The sequence below is a fragment of the Rhincodon typus genome, chromosome 4, assembly GCF_021869965.1.
Source record: "Rhincodon typus isolate 14 chromosome 4, sRhiTyp1.1, whole genome shotgun sequence".
NCBI lineage: Eukaryota > Metazoa > Chordata > Chondrichthyes > Orectolobiformes > Rhincodontidae > Rhincodon > Rhincodon typus.
In genome coordinates, this window is record NC_063335.1 from 113,918,865 (window position 1) to 113,935,304 (window position 16,440).

The 16,440-nt window shown below is 44.5% G+C and overlaps 1 protein-coding gene across 2 annotated transcripts in view; it reads right to left on the minus strand.

Moving 5' to 3' along the window:
* Positions 1 to 6: 6 nt before the first annotated feature.
* LOC109919584 (arf-GAP with GTPase, ANK repeat and PH domain-containing protein 3-like) overlaps positions 7 to 16,440 on the minus strand; it is a 531,088-nt gene continuing 514,654 nt past the window's right edge. For both annotated transcript variants that reach the window (XM_048596313.1, XM_048596312.1), the window contains exons 15-16: positions 2,517 to 2,772; positions 7 to 1,588 (exon numbers count right to left, since the gene is read on the minus strand). In XM_048596313.1, coding sequence (XP_048452270.1) covers positions 1,373 to 1,588; positions 2,517 to 2,772 — 472 coding nt within the window. In that variant the 3' untranslated portion in view covers positions 7 to 1,372. The remainder of the gene's footprint in view (positions 1,589 to 2,516; positions 2,773 to 16,440) is intronic.

The following is a 16,440-nucleotide window of genomic DNA, read 5'->3' on the forward strand; positions in this document are numbered from 1 at the left end:
CAGACCCCAGGCCCTGTCCACACTGACCACTCCTCCAGGACAGACCCTAGGGCCTGTCCACACTGACTGGTTCTCTAGGACAGACTCCAGGCCCTGTGGAAATGAAGCCTGTCTACAATATCCCATTTCAACCAGCATCCAGTTCCTGTTGTGTTAATTAAAACCCTGATGATTTCAGAGCAGCTTGATCCCAAGCTTTCCACCAGTGATTATGGTCATTCTCATTTCCCTCACAGGAGATTGGTAGGGGGAGTTAGAAGAGGAAATTCCGTGCAAAGTGCTGTTCACCCACTATCCAGAGGAAACCGAAGTTGCTCCACTCACCACAACCTTGGGAGCAATTTTCCTGTCATTCTTGATTCAAAAACAAGAAGGAACAGGGAGAGCAGAGAGTTCCCATCACCAGTGACAATCAATAACATTGGGATTACAACCCAGCACAGACCTGTACTGGAGAGAAAATACAGCAAGACACAACAGGAATGCGAGAGACAAGGGGAACTGGCAAAATCAAATTAACATCCACATTTCACACCAATATTACAAACAGGGCATTCCCCATCAGTGTGTAACACACTCTCACACTCAGTGTAACAAATATACAGGAACTTCATGATTAGTGTCACCACACACACACACACACACACACACACGCCATACAGATGCTAACACTGAGACAGACAGACACACACACACACACAAACAAACAATGTGTACCAATACACAGCTCATTCACCACTACAGTTGTCTCCAGTTTACCAACATCTGACTTATGAACACTTGTACTTACGCACGCAATCCCACACAGGGTTATATTGATATTAATTTAAAGATTCTTATATCGTACTGTACTGTGCTCTGATTTGCATGCGAATTGATTCATGAACAAATTCGAGAACAGAACCCATTCACAATCTGGGGACTGCATGTAGTGTGAAACACACACTCTCATACATATGCCCTGTCCTCTAGGATGCCTATACCATTCAGTGTGGTGTGCTTGGTTTCTGAGTAAATGGAATGATTCTCCTTAGAGCAGCTGCTTTGCAGTAACAACATGATTCTGCCTTTGGCTTTGCCAGGTGCTGTGTCCTGCCCTGTAGTCTGTCTCCATCCAGGATCAGGCTCAGTGTCTTTTTCACCTTGGTCACCTAGGCTTGTCCATCATGATTGCAGGTTTGAGCATTGTGTACCAGACCACATCATAATTAAGAAAGCAACACTCTGTAACACTGGGTCATTCACAGAGCAGCAATGGTCAGTGAGCAGAAGGTCCATCAGTCTGCTGTTTGAGACAGGGAGGGTGCTGGGGGAGAGAGAGAACACATATACAAGGAATGGCTGGGAGCTGTGTCCTCTGAATGTCGGGAGATTAGATGATGCTGGCACTTCGATTCAGCTCTGACTGTAAGTTGTTATTAACGTTGGTGTTCCTGCGCGATAGGTTCGGGGTTGGGATGGGGATGAAGTTGTCACTGGGACAGCCGTACTGTGTGAGGATCTCGATACACTCCTGACTTCCTGCTCGCCGAGCATACGCCATCGGTGTCAGTCCACGAGCATCCCGATTCTTCACATCCACTCCGTACTGTAACAACACCAGCAAACAGCATTGCTCAGTGAAATCAGCCTCTGAAAGGGTCAACTATCACGCCAAGCATCAGAGAGAAGCAGCATGAAATATGACAGGGAGCAATGGGTAGTGACAGAGACATTGTGTAGTAGGAAGACAAAGGGAATGAGAAAGAGAGGAAGAGAAGATATGACAGAGTTGGAATTAGAGAAAGAATAAGACATCAATGGAGATGAAAGGAGAGAGGAGGTGAACAGTGAGGGTTGAGAGACAGAGAGGGACTGTGAAATATAGATATTAAGAGGGAAAGTAAGGGATAATGATTCAACGTAATATAGAAAGTTGTGGGGGATTTTTCTGTTTTATAAATGCAAGGGCTACAAGGAAAGAGTGTTTATGCTGTCATTCAAAAAAACACTCTGATTGTTTCCTTTTTAATGTGTTCTTAGGATCTGGGCACTGTGTCTGGGCCAGCATTTATTGCTATTGCCTAGTTGCCCTGGAGAAGGTGGTGATGAGCTGCCTTCTTGAACCACTGCAGTCCATGTGCTATACTTGGGTAGGGACACCCACAGTGCCTTTACCTCTGTCTGAAACAATTGAGTGGCTTGGTCAGCCATTTCAGAGGCAGGGTCACATGTCGGCCAGACTGGGGTAAGGACATGACCCAGATGGGTTTTACAACAGTTGCCAATGGTTACATAGTAACAATGAGATTAGCTTTTCATTCCAGATTTTTACTGGATTTAAATTTCTGTCACAGTGGATTCAAACCCATGACTTCAGAACATTAGCCTGAGGTTCTGGATTCCTAGTTCAGTGACATTACCACAAAGTAACCATCTCCCTCTGCAGGAGCTGTCTGTGTGGTGAGACTGTTAGAGACTACAGGTGCAGTCTGGGTATAGTACTACACTTGTACATTCACTGGTCTGATTCTTACCCATATAAGAAGCTGAGTTATAACAACATTGGCCATGGCACAGGACAGATGCAGTGCAGTCCGGCCATCTCCATCCCCGTAGGTCTCGTTCACCTCTTCCTTGGTTCCGTGAGCAAGGAGCAAGACGACCAGCCGGAGATCATCCTCCACCACAGCTCGGAGCAGCTGCTGTCCCAGGGGGATGTCCGATTGGGGCAGAGCTGCCAGGAGTAGTTTCTGTTCATACTTGGCTCTGATCCAGCGTTCCTTCTCCTCCCTGCAATAAGGACCAGTGAGTTAGATACAACACATCATTCCATGCTCCTAGACCAACTCCGTCTCAACATAAATCAGCTCTGCTGCCTCAAAGCGCCAGGGACCCGGGTTTGATTCTAGCCTCAGGTGACTGTGTGGAATTTGCACAGTGTTTGTGTGGGTTTCCTCTGAATGCTCCAGTCGCCTCTCACAGTCCAAAGATGTGCAGGTTAGGTGGATTGGCTATGAGAAATCTGGTGTTACAGGGATAGGATAGGGGACGGGTCTGGGTTGGATACTCTTTGAAGGGTCACTGCAGACTCAACGGGCCGTATGGCCTCTTTCTGTACTGTAGGACTTCTATGAAATCTCAGTGTTTCTCACTCCAGAAAGACAACCGTACATTAGCTTCAGATTGTGGTTAGGCCACAGAAAGAATATCAAAGCTCTATATGCGGCAGATTCACAACGATAATACTGGAGTGGTGGGAAACTGTAATAACATAAATGTCTTTTTAGATGTAGAAAAGGAAAAACAAAATAAATCCATGAAAAGAAAAATTTCAAACAACTTCATTTATGCAACACTTTTAATTAATGTATTAAACTACTAATTAATGTATTAAACCCTGGTGGGAGAAGCTTTATTAGAATCATAGAATCTCTACAGTATGGGAGCAGGCTACTTGGCCCATCAAGTCAACACTGACTCTCTAAAAAGCATCCCATCCAGACCCACCCCATTCCTGTAACCATACATCTAGTGTGGCCAATCCACCTTTGCCTGCTCATCTTTGGAAAGAAACCACACAGACGTGGGGAGAAGGTGCGAACTCCACACAGTTGCCTGAGACTGGGACTGAGCCCGGTCCCTAGTGCTATGAGGCAATAGTGCTGACCACTGAACCATCAGGCTGTCCCTTAGTCTGTATCTAACCTCATGCTGTCCCTGTCCTGGAAGTGTTTGATGTTGCCTTTGGGTATCCTCAGCTGCTCAAGGTACTATTTCTGCCTCCACTTGATCCTCTACCTGAGTTTTGTCACTTTAAATGCATGACTGGTCTCTACTTTGGCCTCAGTGTTTGGTAGAGTGAGAGACTGTAACAGAGCGAAGAGTTAATCTTCCGGCGGTTTGTAAAGGTCAGTGATATGAACTGAGTAGAGCTCTGTGATCTGAGCAATCACGTTAACAAAGCAACGATGAGCACATTTTATCAGCAGGTTCCAATTCTGTGTGTTTGAAGTGCCGTTAACAATGGGTCCCGCTGTTCTGCCACGATTTAAACCGCCCGAGGGAGTGCGGAATCGATTGGCTTAAATAATACAGTCACACTATCCAAGTCAGTTTTCACAGAAGAGAAATGCCTCTCGCTTCTTCACTGTTATCATCTGTATCTGGATAACACATGGAAATCAATACCAAGGTAGAACCAGCTTTTTGGAGCATGCTCAGAGCACAACTGACCTCCGAACTGTCTGCATGAACTGATAAGGGCTTACAGACGCCAAGCTGTTGTACTGTTGTCTGAATGAGTGACTGACAGGACCCTCAGTCTGATACAGACTAACAGCGCACAGCTTTCAAGTGCCAGCCCCTCTGAGACCACCCTCCTGCTTATCAACGTCATTATATAATTAACCCTTTCGGGGCAAGGAATGATAGATTCGTGATATCCGCCATGAATTCCTGATGAAGGATCCTGGAAAGGCAGAGCAAAGCAACCTCATGGTTCTGGTCCTGGACCAGAAAAGCAGAGATCATGGGTTTGAAACCCACCAGGCATTCCGATCTGGAATTGAATCATTCGGGTCATTTAGGGTCTGGCACAAGGAAAATTCACCGTAAAAGATGCTGCATGTGTCATAAAAACCAGCCTGGGGGTCACTGGTGCCTTTCAGAGAAGGGGACCATGGACCACCAGCCCTACTCTTTTCACTGACTCTTCATATCCTCATAGTAATGTGGGATGGGAGTAAATCTTGCTCTGCCTGTCTTGTCTACAAGCCATGTGTATAAAAAACGCATGGCACTGTGTTTCTGTAGAAAGGGAAGACTCACACATTGAGCTGTGCAGTTTACAGCTGCACAAAAATGCAATGAATTAGGAGGAAAAGGAGGTCATTCAGCCCCTCGAGCCTCTCCCATACATGAGGCGCGGTGACCCTCAGGTTAAACCACCACCAGTCAACTCTCCTTGATGAGAAAGCAGCCGTATGGTCTCCTGGGACTATAGCAACTTCCCCTTTTACCTGGAATGATTGGTATGTCTGATAAGGAAAGGTTGGACACACCGGGCTTTGTTCCACTGGAGTTTAAGATCATGGCTCATTTGTTGTGTTGCAAAATTCACACTCCTATCTACCCCTGACATTACTTAATTCACCTGCTTAACAGTAACCAACCTATGAATGCCTTAAAAACATTCCATACACCCGTCTCCATCACCTTCTACAGCAGAGATCTCCAAAGTTGCACAACCCTCACAGGAAAAAAATCTCAGCTTTGTCCTAAAAGGCAACTCCTAATTTTACCAATGCCCTCGAGTTCAGCACTGACCCACAAGAGTTTCCTGATGGACAAGATGAAGACGTTTAGCTTGTCAAGACCATTCAGGATCTTAGTCAATACAGTGTGGAGCTGGAGGAACACAGCAGGTCAGACAGCATCAGGGGAGCAGGAAAGTCAACATTTCAGGTTGAGACCCTTCATCAGGAAGGGTCTAATCTCCAGTGGGACAAAGCCCGGTCTGTTCAACCTTTCCTCATCAGACATACCAATCATTCCAGGTAAAAGGGGAAGTTTCTATAATCCCAGGAGACCATACAGCTGCTCTGTCATCAAAGAGAGTTGACTCGTGGTGGTTTAACGTGAGGGTCACTGCGCCTCATGTAAGGAGAGAGGCTAAGATGGTGGGACCTTAATTCAACCTGCACTGTTGGTGTCACTCTGCATCACAAACCAGCCATCCAGCAACTGAGCTCACCAAACCCTATTCCAGGAATCAATCGAATAAACCTCTTCTGAACCACATTTACATCCTTCCTCAAATGAGACTAAAATACACAGAACAGTATTTGAGATATGGTCTCACCCATTCCCTGTATAACTGAAGTATAACATATTTTATGTTCAATTCCTCTCGGAATAAAGGATGACATTCCATTAGGCTCTTGACTAATTTGCTGTATCTGCATGCTTACTTCTTGTGAATCACGCACTAGAAGAGTAGGGGAGGTGAAACACAAACAGCCAGACCAGGGGCAGAGCAGTGTGCGACTCGGGATGAGGGACGCAGCGAGATTAAAAGGAGTGGGCAAAGGGGGCTCATATTGATCAAGGAGTCCACTTGTCACGTGCTGCCAATCAGGAAAAGGCCCATTTATGCATACTCAGGTTTCCTGCCAACCAGATAATCTTCCATCTGTGCTCTTCTTGCCCCCAATACCATAAGCTCCTATTATGCACAATAACCTTTTACGTGGCACCTTGTCAAATTGCACTTCTGGAAATACAATTACGGTACATCCACAGGCTCCCCAGTATACCTGCAAATGTTACACCTTCAAACCATTTCCAAAAAAATTGGTCAATCGCTATTTCCCTTTCAGAAAACCGTACTGACTTTCCTTAATACCCTGTGTTGTTCCAAGCCCAAGTGGCCTACAGTTCCTGATTTTCTGCCTCCAACCTTTCTTGAAAGAGGGGTTATATTTGTTATTTTCCAGTCTGATGCAACCTTTCCAGAATTTAATGCATTTTGGGAAGTTAACACCAGCGCATCTACTATTTCATTAGCCACCTTTTAAGACCTAGGATGAAGTCCATTGGGACTTGGAAACTTACCAACCTGCAGCTGCATTGGTTTTCTCAGTATTGCTTCCCTGGTGATTAGAATTTCACCAAGTTCCTTTCTTCCTTCAGATAAAAGCAAATCATTGCAGCTGATGGATAACTGACACATAGAAAATGCTGGACAAACTCAGAAGATCTGGCAATATCTGTGGAGAGAGATGCAGAGTTAACATCTTGAGTCCAATCAGTGTCATACTGGACTTGAAATGTTAGCTGTGTCTCTCTTCACAGCTGCTGCCAGACCTGCTGAGTTTCTCCAGCATTCTCACTGTCTATTTCCTCTTTACCTTTCACCTCCTGATTTACAGCTATTACTGGGATGTTTCTGTATCCTCTATAGTGAAGACAGAAGTAAAGTAGTTTCTAGTTATGTGCATCGTTTCTTTAATAATTATGTTCTGAGGAAGAGTCACTTGACCCAAAATGTTAACTCTGATTTCACTCCACGGATGCTGCCAGACCTGCTGAGCTTTTCCAGCAATTTCTGTTTTTGTTTCTTTATTATCTTTGAAGGTTATCAGAATGCAGGAACATAAGAAACAGGAGCAAGAGTAGCCCATTCAGCCCCTGCCTTGCCATTTAATAGGATCACGAATGATCTGCCCCAGGCCTCTCCCCCTTCCATGTCAGCTCATCATAGCCCTCAAATCCCCAATATTTCAAACAGCGATCAAACTTGTCTTTAAATATTTTCAGTGATCTAACCTTCACAACTCTTTAGGGTGGAGAATTCTAGACTTTCACTATCCTCTGGGAGAAGAAATTCCTTCACACCTCAGTTTTAAATAAATGTTTCCTTATTTTGTAACCAAATCCCCTAGTTTGAGATTTCCCCATGAGTTCCATTTGCCTTCTTAATTACTTACTGCACCTGCAAGCTAATATTTTGCATGTTGTGCTCAAGAACACCCAGATCCCTCTGTGCTATACTTTCTTGGTGTCTCTCTCACTCTCCACTTAAATAACAACCTGGCAGCACAAGACTATGAAATGAGGTTAGTGAGAAACAAAATGTACATTTCTATAGCATTTCACAGATCAGAAGTAATTTCAAACTGTCTATATACACACAATCTAGTTATTAACCAGTAACACCATTTTTCATAAATCATTTGAACATTTGACTGCAACAGTTCAAGCTACATCACATCTACAGGTAGAATTTAAGCAACTCTTTATCCCAGGGCCAGGTAGTCACAGAGTTACTCAGGAATACAAGCACATTCCAGTGATGTGTGCTACATTCACCCTGTCCCAGTGTGGTGGACAGGGGAGACAGAGATTGCTTCCCCTGCCTGGGGAGTCTAGAATGCAAGAGCACAGTCTCAAGAATAGTTCTAACCTCTGGGACAAAGATAAGGATAAGTTTCTTTTGCCAGAAGATTGTCAATCTTTGGAAGTCTTTATTGCGGTGGGATCACCACTGAGTGTATTCAAGGCTGAAACAGATTCTAGGCCTCTTAGGGAATCAAGACAAATGGGGAGAGGCCAGGAAAGTGGAATTAATGCCAAGTATTAGCCATTGCACTGGCTAGTGGAACAGGCTTGATGCACCAAATGGTCTCAACCTGCTCAAAACATACAGACTGAGGAAGTTCTTCTGTCCATATTTTAGATATATAGCCTAAAAAATTTTTTTTAAAAACGAGGCGTCAACCCGGTGAAGCTACCAAACAGGACTTGCATGCCAAACAATGTAAGGAGCAAGTGATAGACAGGGCTAAGTTAGCCCACAACCAATGGATCAGATCTAAGCTCTGCAGTCCTGCTTCATCCAAGCAGGTCACTCAGTTCAAGGGCAGTTAGGGTTGAGGAATAAATGCTAGCCTAGCCAGTGACACCCTATGGAAAGAATGAAGGGAAAAAACAATAAGATTAATGTAATTGAGGTTCCTGACCATCACTTTTCTGTTTCTTTTTTATGATTCTCTCTAATTTGACAATAGATTTGTTCCATTATCCTATTATCACTATCGAGAAGGGTCTATAGTAAACACCAGCAATGTAACAACTCTTTCCTGTTCAACTCCAACTAACAGATTCAGTCACTGAGCCCTCCAGTAGACTGTCCTCTGTAAAATGTTGCCACTCTTTCCACCTTTCACTTTATTCCTTTTCATATCCTCCTGAACACAAGGCATCCAAGAATCTTTCATTCCTATTCCTGCCCATTTTCTAACCAGGTCTCTGTTATTTTCCAGACCATGACCACTCACTGCATGCAAAAAGTAATTCCCATATCATTTTTGCTTTTTGTACTGATTACTTTAAATATATGCCTTCCAGCAATACTTTTAGGTATTTGCATCTGGACACAGGGAAAAAACAAGTTCCATGCCAAATCGAGAAAACGGGTTGCGATGTTTTATATTATCTGTTGTGGGCAATGTGGTGTTGCTGGTAAGCTCGGTGTTTATCTCCCATCTCAAGGTGTTCCAAAAGGTGGCTGTGATCTGCCTTTTCCATCTATCATAATCCTTGTAATGAGCTCCCTCCCTCCGTAAATACAGTACCTCTCTGTGTTAGGAACCTTGAGCCTTTAACAGTGCAGCCTGCTAATACGCTCAGTAATATTTCCCTCATGGGAAATCCTAAACAATGGAATATAGTTGCAGAGTAGGAGTCTCCCATTTGTGATGAGGAGGAATTTCTTCTGGCTGGGTCATGAAGTATATTCAAGGCTGAGTTAGAGAGACATGTGAATAACGAGAGAGTCAAGGATTCTGGAGACAGATAGCAAAGTGGAGTAAAGACCCAATCTAATCAGTCTCAGTATTGTTGGATGGTAGAGCAAAGTCAAGGAACTGATTCGCTGACTCCTGCTCCTAATTCTTACACTTTTACTTCCTCTTAAAGATGGAACCTGTACATTCACTCAGTAATGGGAACCCTGTCCTTTCAAGTGCTCAGCCTGAACACTCATAGAATCACATTGTATGGAAGGGTCCCTTCGGCCCACCAAGTCTGCACTGTCAAAAATACACTACTACCTACACTAATCCCACCTTCCAGCTCGAGGCCCACAGCCTCAAATGTTATGACACTTCAAGTGCTCATTCAAGTACTTTGTAAAGATTGTGAGGTTACCTGCCTTAACTACTCTTCTCAGGCAGTGCTTTCCAGATCTCTATAACCTTTTGGGTGAAAAAACTTTTCCACAAGTTCCCTCTAAACCTCTTGCCTTTCACCATAAAATTATGCCCCTTATCAGATATTTTCTAATCAACCAGTTCAGACATGTTATTACACAACTCTGGAAGAGGTGGGACTTGAACGCAAGCCTTCTGGTTCAAAGGTAGGGACACTAATGCTGCACCACAAGAACACAATGCCCCCTTGTTATCAACCCTTCAACTAAGGGGAATAGCTGTTTCCTATCTGCGCTGTTCTTGCATAATCTTACACACCTCTATCAGGTCTCCCCACACCACCGCACCCCCTGCACCCCCTCCTGCATTCCCCCCCAACCCGTCCCCAACCTTCTCTGCTCTAAAGAAAACAACCCGAGCTTACCCAGCCTTTCTTCATCACTGGATTGCTCCACCCAAGGCAGCATCCTGGTGAATCTCCTCTGCACCCCCTCCAGTACAATCACATCCCCCCTATAGTGCGGGGACCAGAAATGCACACAGTATACCAGCTGTGGCATAACCGAAGTCCTGGACAGCTTCAACATAACCTCCCTGCTCTTATAAACTATGCCACAACTGATAAAGACATATGTCCTCTATGCCTTCTGAACTACTCAATTAACCTGTCCTGCTGCCTTCAGGAATCTGTGGACAAGTATTCCAAGATCCTTCTGTTCCTCTGAGCTTCCTAGTTCCTGCCATTCAGTAATTGTCCCTTTAAGTGTTCAGCCTGTACACTCACTCAGTATTTGTTACCCTGTCCTGTTAAATGTTCAATTTGTGCACTTACTTAGTGATGGGAAACTTGCCCATTTAGGTGTTCAATCTTTATACTCAGTAATAGGAACCCTGTCCCTTTAAGTGTTCAGTCTGTATGGAGTATGCAACCCTCAGTAATAGGGACCCTATAATTAGAATTAATATCAAGCTTCAGTTAGCCGACTGGAGACATTCCAAAGGCTGGGATTTGGGAAGTGCCGTAACTACTGATTAATTAGTTCCTAACACATTTTAATAGGGAAACACAAATCACTTACCTTTGTCGCCCTCTTTACTGTGAGCCTTTTAATGTGAATAGAATTGGAATGAGACTGTGTGAGTGTACATTACCAGAAACCAGCAGGGACTCACTGCTTACAGCCCAAAGGCTGGCCAACCGCCAACACTGAGTAAGACCCTCACATTCAGTGATGAGAGAGTCAGCAACTCACCGTTGCTAAGCGGTCTGAACAATGACAAGATTCCTCTCAGTTCAAGTAAAGTTTGCACTTAATTAGACTATCAATTTATCAGGTCTGATGGATGGTATAGCACATGCCTGTGAAAATGTAAGGATTCCCAAGTACAAGGTGTCCAAATATGCTTCTATGTATATAAAAAAAATCACTACTGCACACACACACACACATTCTCAAACAAACACACAAAACTACACACAAGTACACACACAGTTACACACGCATACACGTATACATTCAATAACACAAATACACATTTTATAAATAGACACTGAAGAACACATGCATAAATACACACTCAGAAACACATATATTACTTTCTCAGTCATGGACAACAGACTTTTGGATGAGTGGAATGTGGTAAAGGTGCGAGTGTCAGCAGCAGATGAGCTAAGACTATGATGTTACTGATGTGGAAGAGGCAGTTTCCCAGTTACAGACCTGACCTGCAGCTGGAAGCCTAGTTGCAGTAGACTGGAAGCTGAAGTTACAAATAATCTCATCCAGAAACAGGCATGGCCAGAGAGAGGAATGGAGTCAGTATCTCGGGACCAATGTTTGTGTTGGATAAAGTGTGTTGCAAATTAGAGCCAGTGGAGGGGTTGAGAAAAGTTCCAGGCTTAACACTCCAAGCACTGATTCTCTATCATTAAAATCATCTCCAATGGACATCCATGCTATTAACATCCAACTGCTTCCAAACGATTTATTCCAGAATTATACAAACCCAATTCCACAAATTCCTGCGCTATGGTTAATCAGCAGGATTACTGCTCCACTTATCAAGGGGTTAATTCAGAACGGGAAAGGTTTCTATTAATGTTGACAGACACTACTCCCAGCTCCTCACATTCACAGCAGACCCCGCCCACCACAATGGTCTCCTTTCCCAAGACTAAAGCCTGACACCAATTCTACATTTCAATCACCTGAAAACTAAGAACTGACCAGTGACTAATTATCGAGGAGCGAGAGGAAGTGGTGGAAATGATCAGTACAATAGGGCCCAAAATGAGCAGCTTCCTCCCCCAGAGCGCTCCGAGCTGAATGGTCACAGCAAGGGGCAAACTGCATTGTCTCGTCAACAACAAAAGGGTCTTTGCACAGTCACGGCTAAAATCTGAATTCTGTCTTACAACTTTACAGCCTGAGCGGACATGTTAGCAGACCCTTACAGAGTAAAGAACCCAAACAAAAGCTCTCCTCCTTGGCAGGGGGTTGTCCTTCCTGGGATACTGGGAAATGCACAGCATATTATAAACCTGCAGAGAATACTGGCTTCCCAGCAAGAGCTCACAACCTTCAAAGGTTGCTAAGCAGCAGGAATGAATACTTTCCAAATATTCTTTCCTGATTTCTGAAAAGTCATGCAATGATATTTTCAGTTTCTTACCTGCCCACAATGGTGTAGGTCTGTGTGAATTAATAGGAGGATCTTGTCCAGTGCACATATGTCTAAGTGTTATACGTTGGCAGTTCTGTGTATTTGGGTGTGCAGTGTGAACGTAGGTAAATGTGTGACTGCGGTGGGTGGGGTAGGTGTATATGTGTATGCACAATGTGTGCAAGCCTGCAGTTGGATTCAGTGTGATATGTTCAGACACAAGTAGAACCATAACCACACAACCACAGACCTTTCAACTCCCTCATGAAGCATTTCCAGGAGTTCCAACACCAGAAAAACTGCCCAGCTATGTCCTGTCCACAAGATGCAGGATGAATGCAAGCCAGCCAAGCAACGTCCCATCAAAGCACTCTTGATTGTCAATGAAGGGGTCAGATACAATCCTGTCAAGCTGCTTTGTTCTGGATGGTGTCAAGCTTTTAGAGTGTTGTTGGAGCTGCACCCATCCGGGCAAGTGGGGAGTATTCCATCACACTCCTGATTTGTGCCTTGGAGATGGTGGACAGGCTTTGGGGAGTCAGGAGGTGAGCTACTTGCTGTAGTATTCCCAGCTTCTGATCTGCTCTTGTAACCAATGTATTTATATGCCTGGTTCAGTTCAATTTCTGGTAAATTGTATCCCCCAGGATGTTGACAGTGGGCAATTCACTGATCGTGATGTCATTAAACATCAGGTGATCACAATGTGTTCACTCTTATTGGAGATGGTCATTGCTTGGTACTTGTGTGGCGTGAGTGTTACTTACCACTTATGAGCCCAAGTTGGATATTGTCCATGTTTTATTTAGATTCAGACTGCTTCAGTGTCTGAGGAGTTGTGAATGGTGCTGAATGTTGTACAAGCATCCCTAATGGGATCTTATGATGGAGGGAAGGTCATTGATGAAGCAGCTGAAGATGGCTGGTCTCAGGACCTTATCCTGAGGACATGACTCTCACTAGGGTATGAGGACAAGGATATTGGTTTGGTGGGGTGGGGAGGTGGGGAAAAGCATGTGGAAGGGGACTAATTTTCCTCAGTGGGCAGGACATATCTGAACAATTTTCCACATTGTTGGGTAGATGCCATTTTGCAACTGTACTGGAACAGCTTGGCGAGGGAAATAGCTGATTCTGGAGCACAAGTCTTCAGTTCCATTGCTGGAATGTTGTAAGGGCCCATAGGTTCTGCAGTATCCACTGCACCGAACTGTTTCTTAATATCACATGGAGTGAATCGAATTGGCTGAAAACTGGTCTCTGTGATGCTGGGGCCCACTGGAGGAGGCCGAGATGGATCATCCACTCGGCACTTCTGGCTGAAGATTGTGCGAAAGCTTCAGCCTTAACTTTTGCACTGAAGCGTTGTTCTCTTGCATCATTGAGGATGGGAATATTTGTGGAACCTCCTCCTCCAGTGAATTCTTTAACTGTATACCACGATTCACGACTGGATGTGGCAGGACTACAGAGCTTAGATCTGATCCGTTGGTTGTGGAATCACCTAGATCTATCTATCAATTGCTCCTTATGCTGTCTGGCATGCAAGTAGCTTCACCAGATGGACACCCCATTTTTAGGGATGCCTGTTTACCATCTCCAGCAAGATTCTCACTATCACCCTATTGAATCCTCTACTATGTAGATCCCAAAGATGACCATTGACTAGAAAGTCAACTGGATGAGCTTTATCAATACAAGGTGTAACAAAGCAGGTCAGAAGCTGGATTTATGGTGGTGAGTAATTCACTCCCTAACTCCTCAAAAGCTGTCTAATAGGCACAATCAGAAAATGTGATGGAATACTCTCCAGCTGCCTGAGAGCACACTCAACAATACTTGAGAATCTCAACACCATCCATACCACAGTAAAGGATAGTTTGTGTGGCACCTGTACCACAGTGAGAGTCAGTGTGTGTGTGTGGTACCCTGTACTCCAGTGGGAGTGTGTGTGTGTGTGTGTGTGTGTGTGTGTGTGTGTGACTGTAGCCCAGTGAGAGTCTGTGTGTGTGTGTGTGTGAGTGTGTATGTGTGTAGGAGCCCGTACCCCAGTGAGAGTCAGTGTGTGTGGGGGCCACACCCCAGTGAGAGTCAGTGTGTGTGGGACACAGTGAGTGTTGATGAAAATTCTTGAAGTAATAAAACTGGAAAATATATATATAAAAGAATGATAAAAATTTGAATCCAGATCTATTCGCCAGGACGCCAGAGGAATAACAAGTCTCTGACCGTGTAAGAGACAGTGAAGTTATTAGTTATGCAAGGCGATCAGGCAAAGGGCTGAATAATTAAATTAACAAGGTAAGATCCAAAGAAACAAAACGAAAAAGGCAGATTGCAGAAGAAGTCTTCTTGTGAGAAGGAAGTGGTCTAATTAAAGTAGGGTCAGCCCTTGAAGGTCGTGAAAATAGTTGGCTGCAAGTTAAACAAACATTAATTGTCTACAATCAGTAAAAAGGTGAAATTAGGGAAATGGATCTGTCAGTGTTAGGAGAAGAACAGCTGACTGAGTGCCTGAGGGTCAGCTGGGAACTGACTCAGACAAGATGCACCCCAATACTGATAAAATCTTTCTGTCAATCCAGCTTTCTGCTTGTAATTTAGCCCGACCACATAACCCTGGTGTTAACAAGCAGTATCGAGAGGCTCTGGTGGGTAGCAGCCTCATTGTCCAACATCAGGATCAATCAGAATGGGATCTACTCACCTGTACCCCTGATTCCAGGCAGGTTCTTGGCAAAGACTTCTGACAGTAGCTGATTTACATCTCTCTCACTCTTCTTCCTTGATTACTCTAAAAGCTTCTCTCTCTTCTTCCTGTTTTAAATAAACCCATCCTCAACCAACTACCTCCTTACTGTTCTCAAATCTGGACAGCTCCCACATTCTCCTCATCTAACTTGTGTTCTGCTGCACCTTGTGCCCTGAGTCTCTCCAGCACCATGAGCGGTGGTTTCTCCTGCACCGTGGGGACCCAGTCTCTCTCGTTCTGTCCCTGCATGCAGCATATTCACGTTGATGAGGGGCTGTTTTGAGCTATCAGTACCCAGGCACCATTGGCAATAGAGGGTTAACGATGCAGAACTCATTACGAGACACACCCGCGAGGGTACAGGTCAGAAAATCAGTTCTGAAACCAAGTGGATGGTGCTGATCAGAACTATTTACTGTCTCGCCCAAGGGGCTGAAGTGTGCAGAACTGCCTGACAGGACAGTTGCAAAGGATGAGAGATGGTGAGCACTATCAGGCCAGGGATAGGAGAGCAGAGGTGAAGAGATTAATGAGGAGGCCAAGAGTAATGTAGTAAGGCAGACAGATACTTTCGCTCCAATACTAACCGACAACATTCCCTGCAGTTAATTAAGGCTGTCAGGGGAATACAGTAATACCTGTCTGATAATTAAAGGGATTCTGCTTCCATATCCATTAGACTGTATAGCAAAATTGTACCAACAATTCTAATTTACTCAATATCAATTAACCCTCTGGCCACTGGATCACCTCTGCCAATTGCTCTCTCAATTCTTAGCCTCCTGCTCCCTGAAGACACTCACCCTTTATAGGTACCAGGTCTCTGACAATATCAGAGACAAGGGGCCATGCACTGAACAAGTGCAGAAAGTGAGTATTCACAGGCATGTAGACTCAATGTGTTACTAAACAGACAAACTCTGAAATAGAGTCACTGGACAGTGATCGGAAGCAGAAATTTTGGCTGATTTCACCTCTCTCCAATCCAGGGATCACTGGATAGCAATCAAGAACAGGAATCCTGGCTGATGTCCCCTCTCTCAAAGCTAGGGATCATTGGACAGTGATCAGGAGCAGGAATCCTGGCTGTTATCCCCCTCCTCTCTCTCTCTAACCCAGGGATCAATGAACAGTGACTAGGAGCAGGAACCCTGGCTGATTTCCCTTGTCTGTCTCTCTCTCTCTTTAATCCAAGGATCACTGGACAGTGATCAGGAGCAGGAACATTGGCCGATTTCCCCGACTTCACTCGAACTCAAGGGTCTTTTATTTCCCTGACAACAAGGTGCAGAGCTGGACGAACACAGCAGGCCAAGCAGCATCATAGGAGCT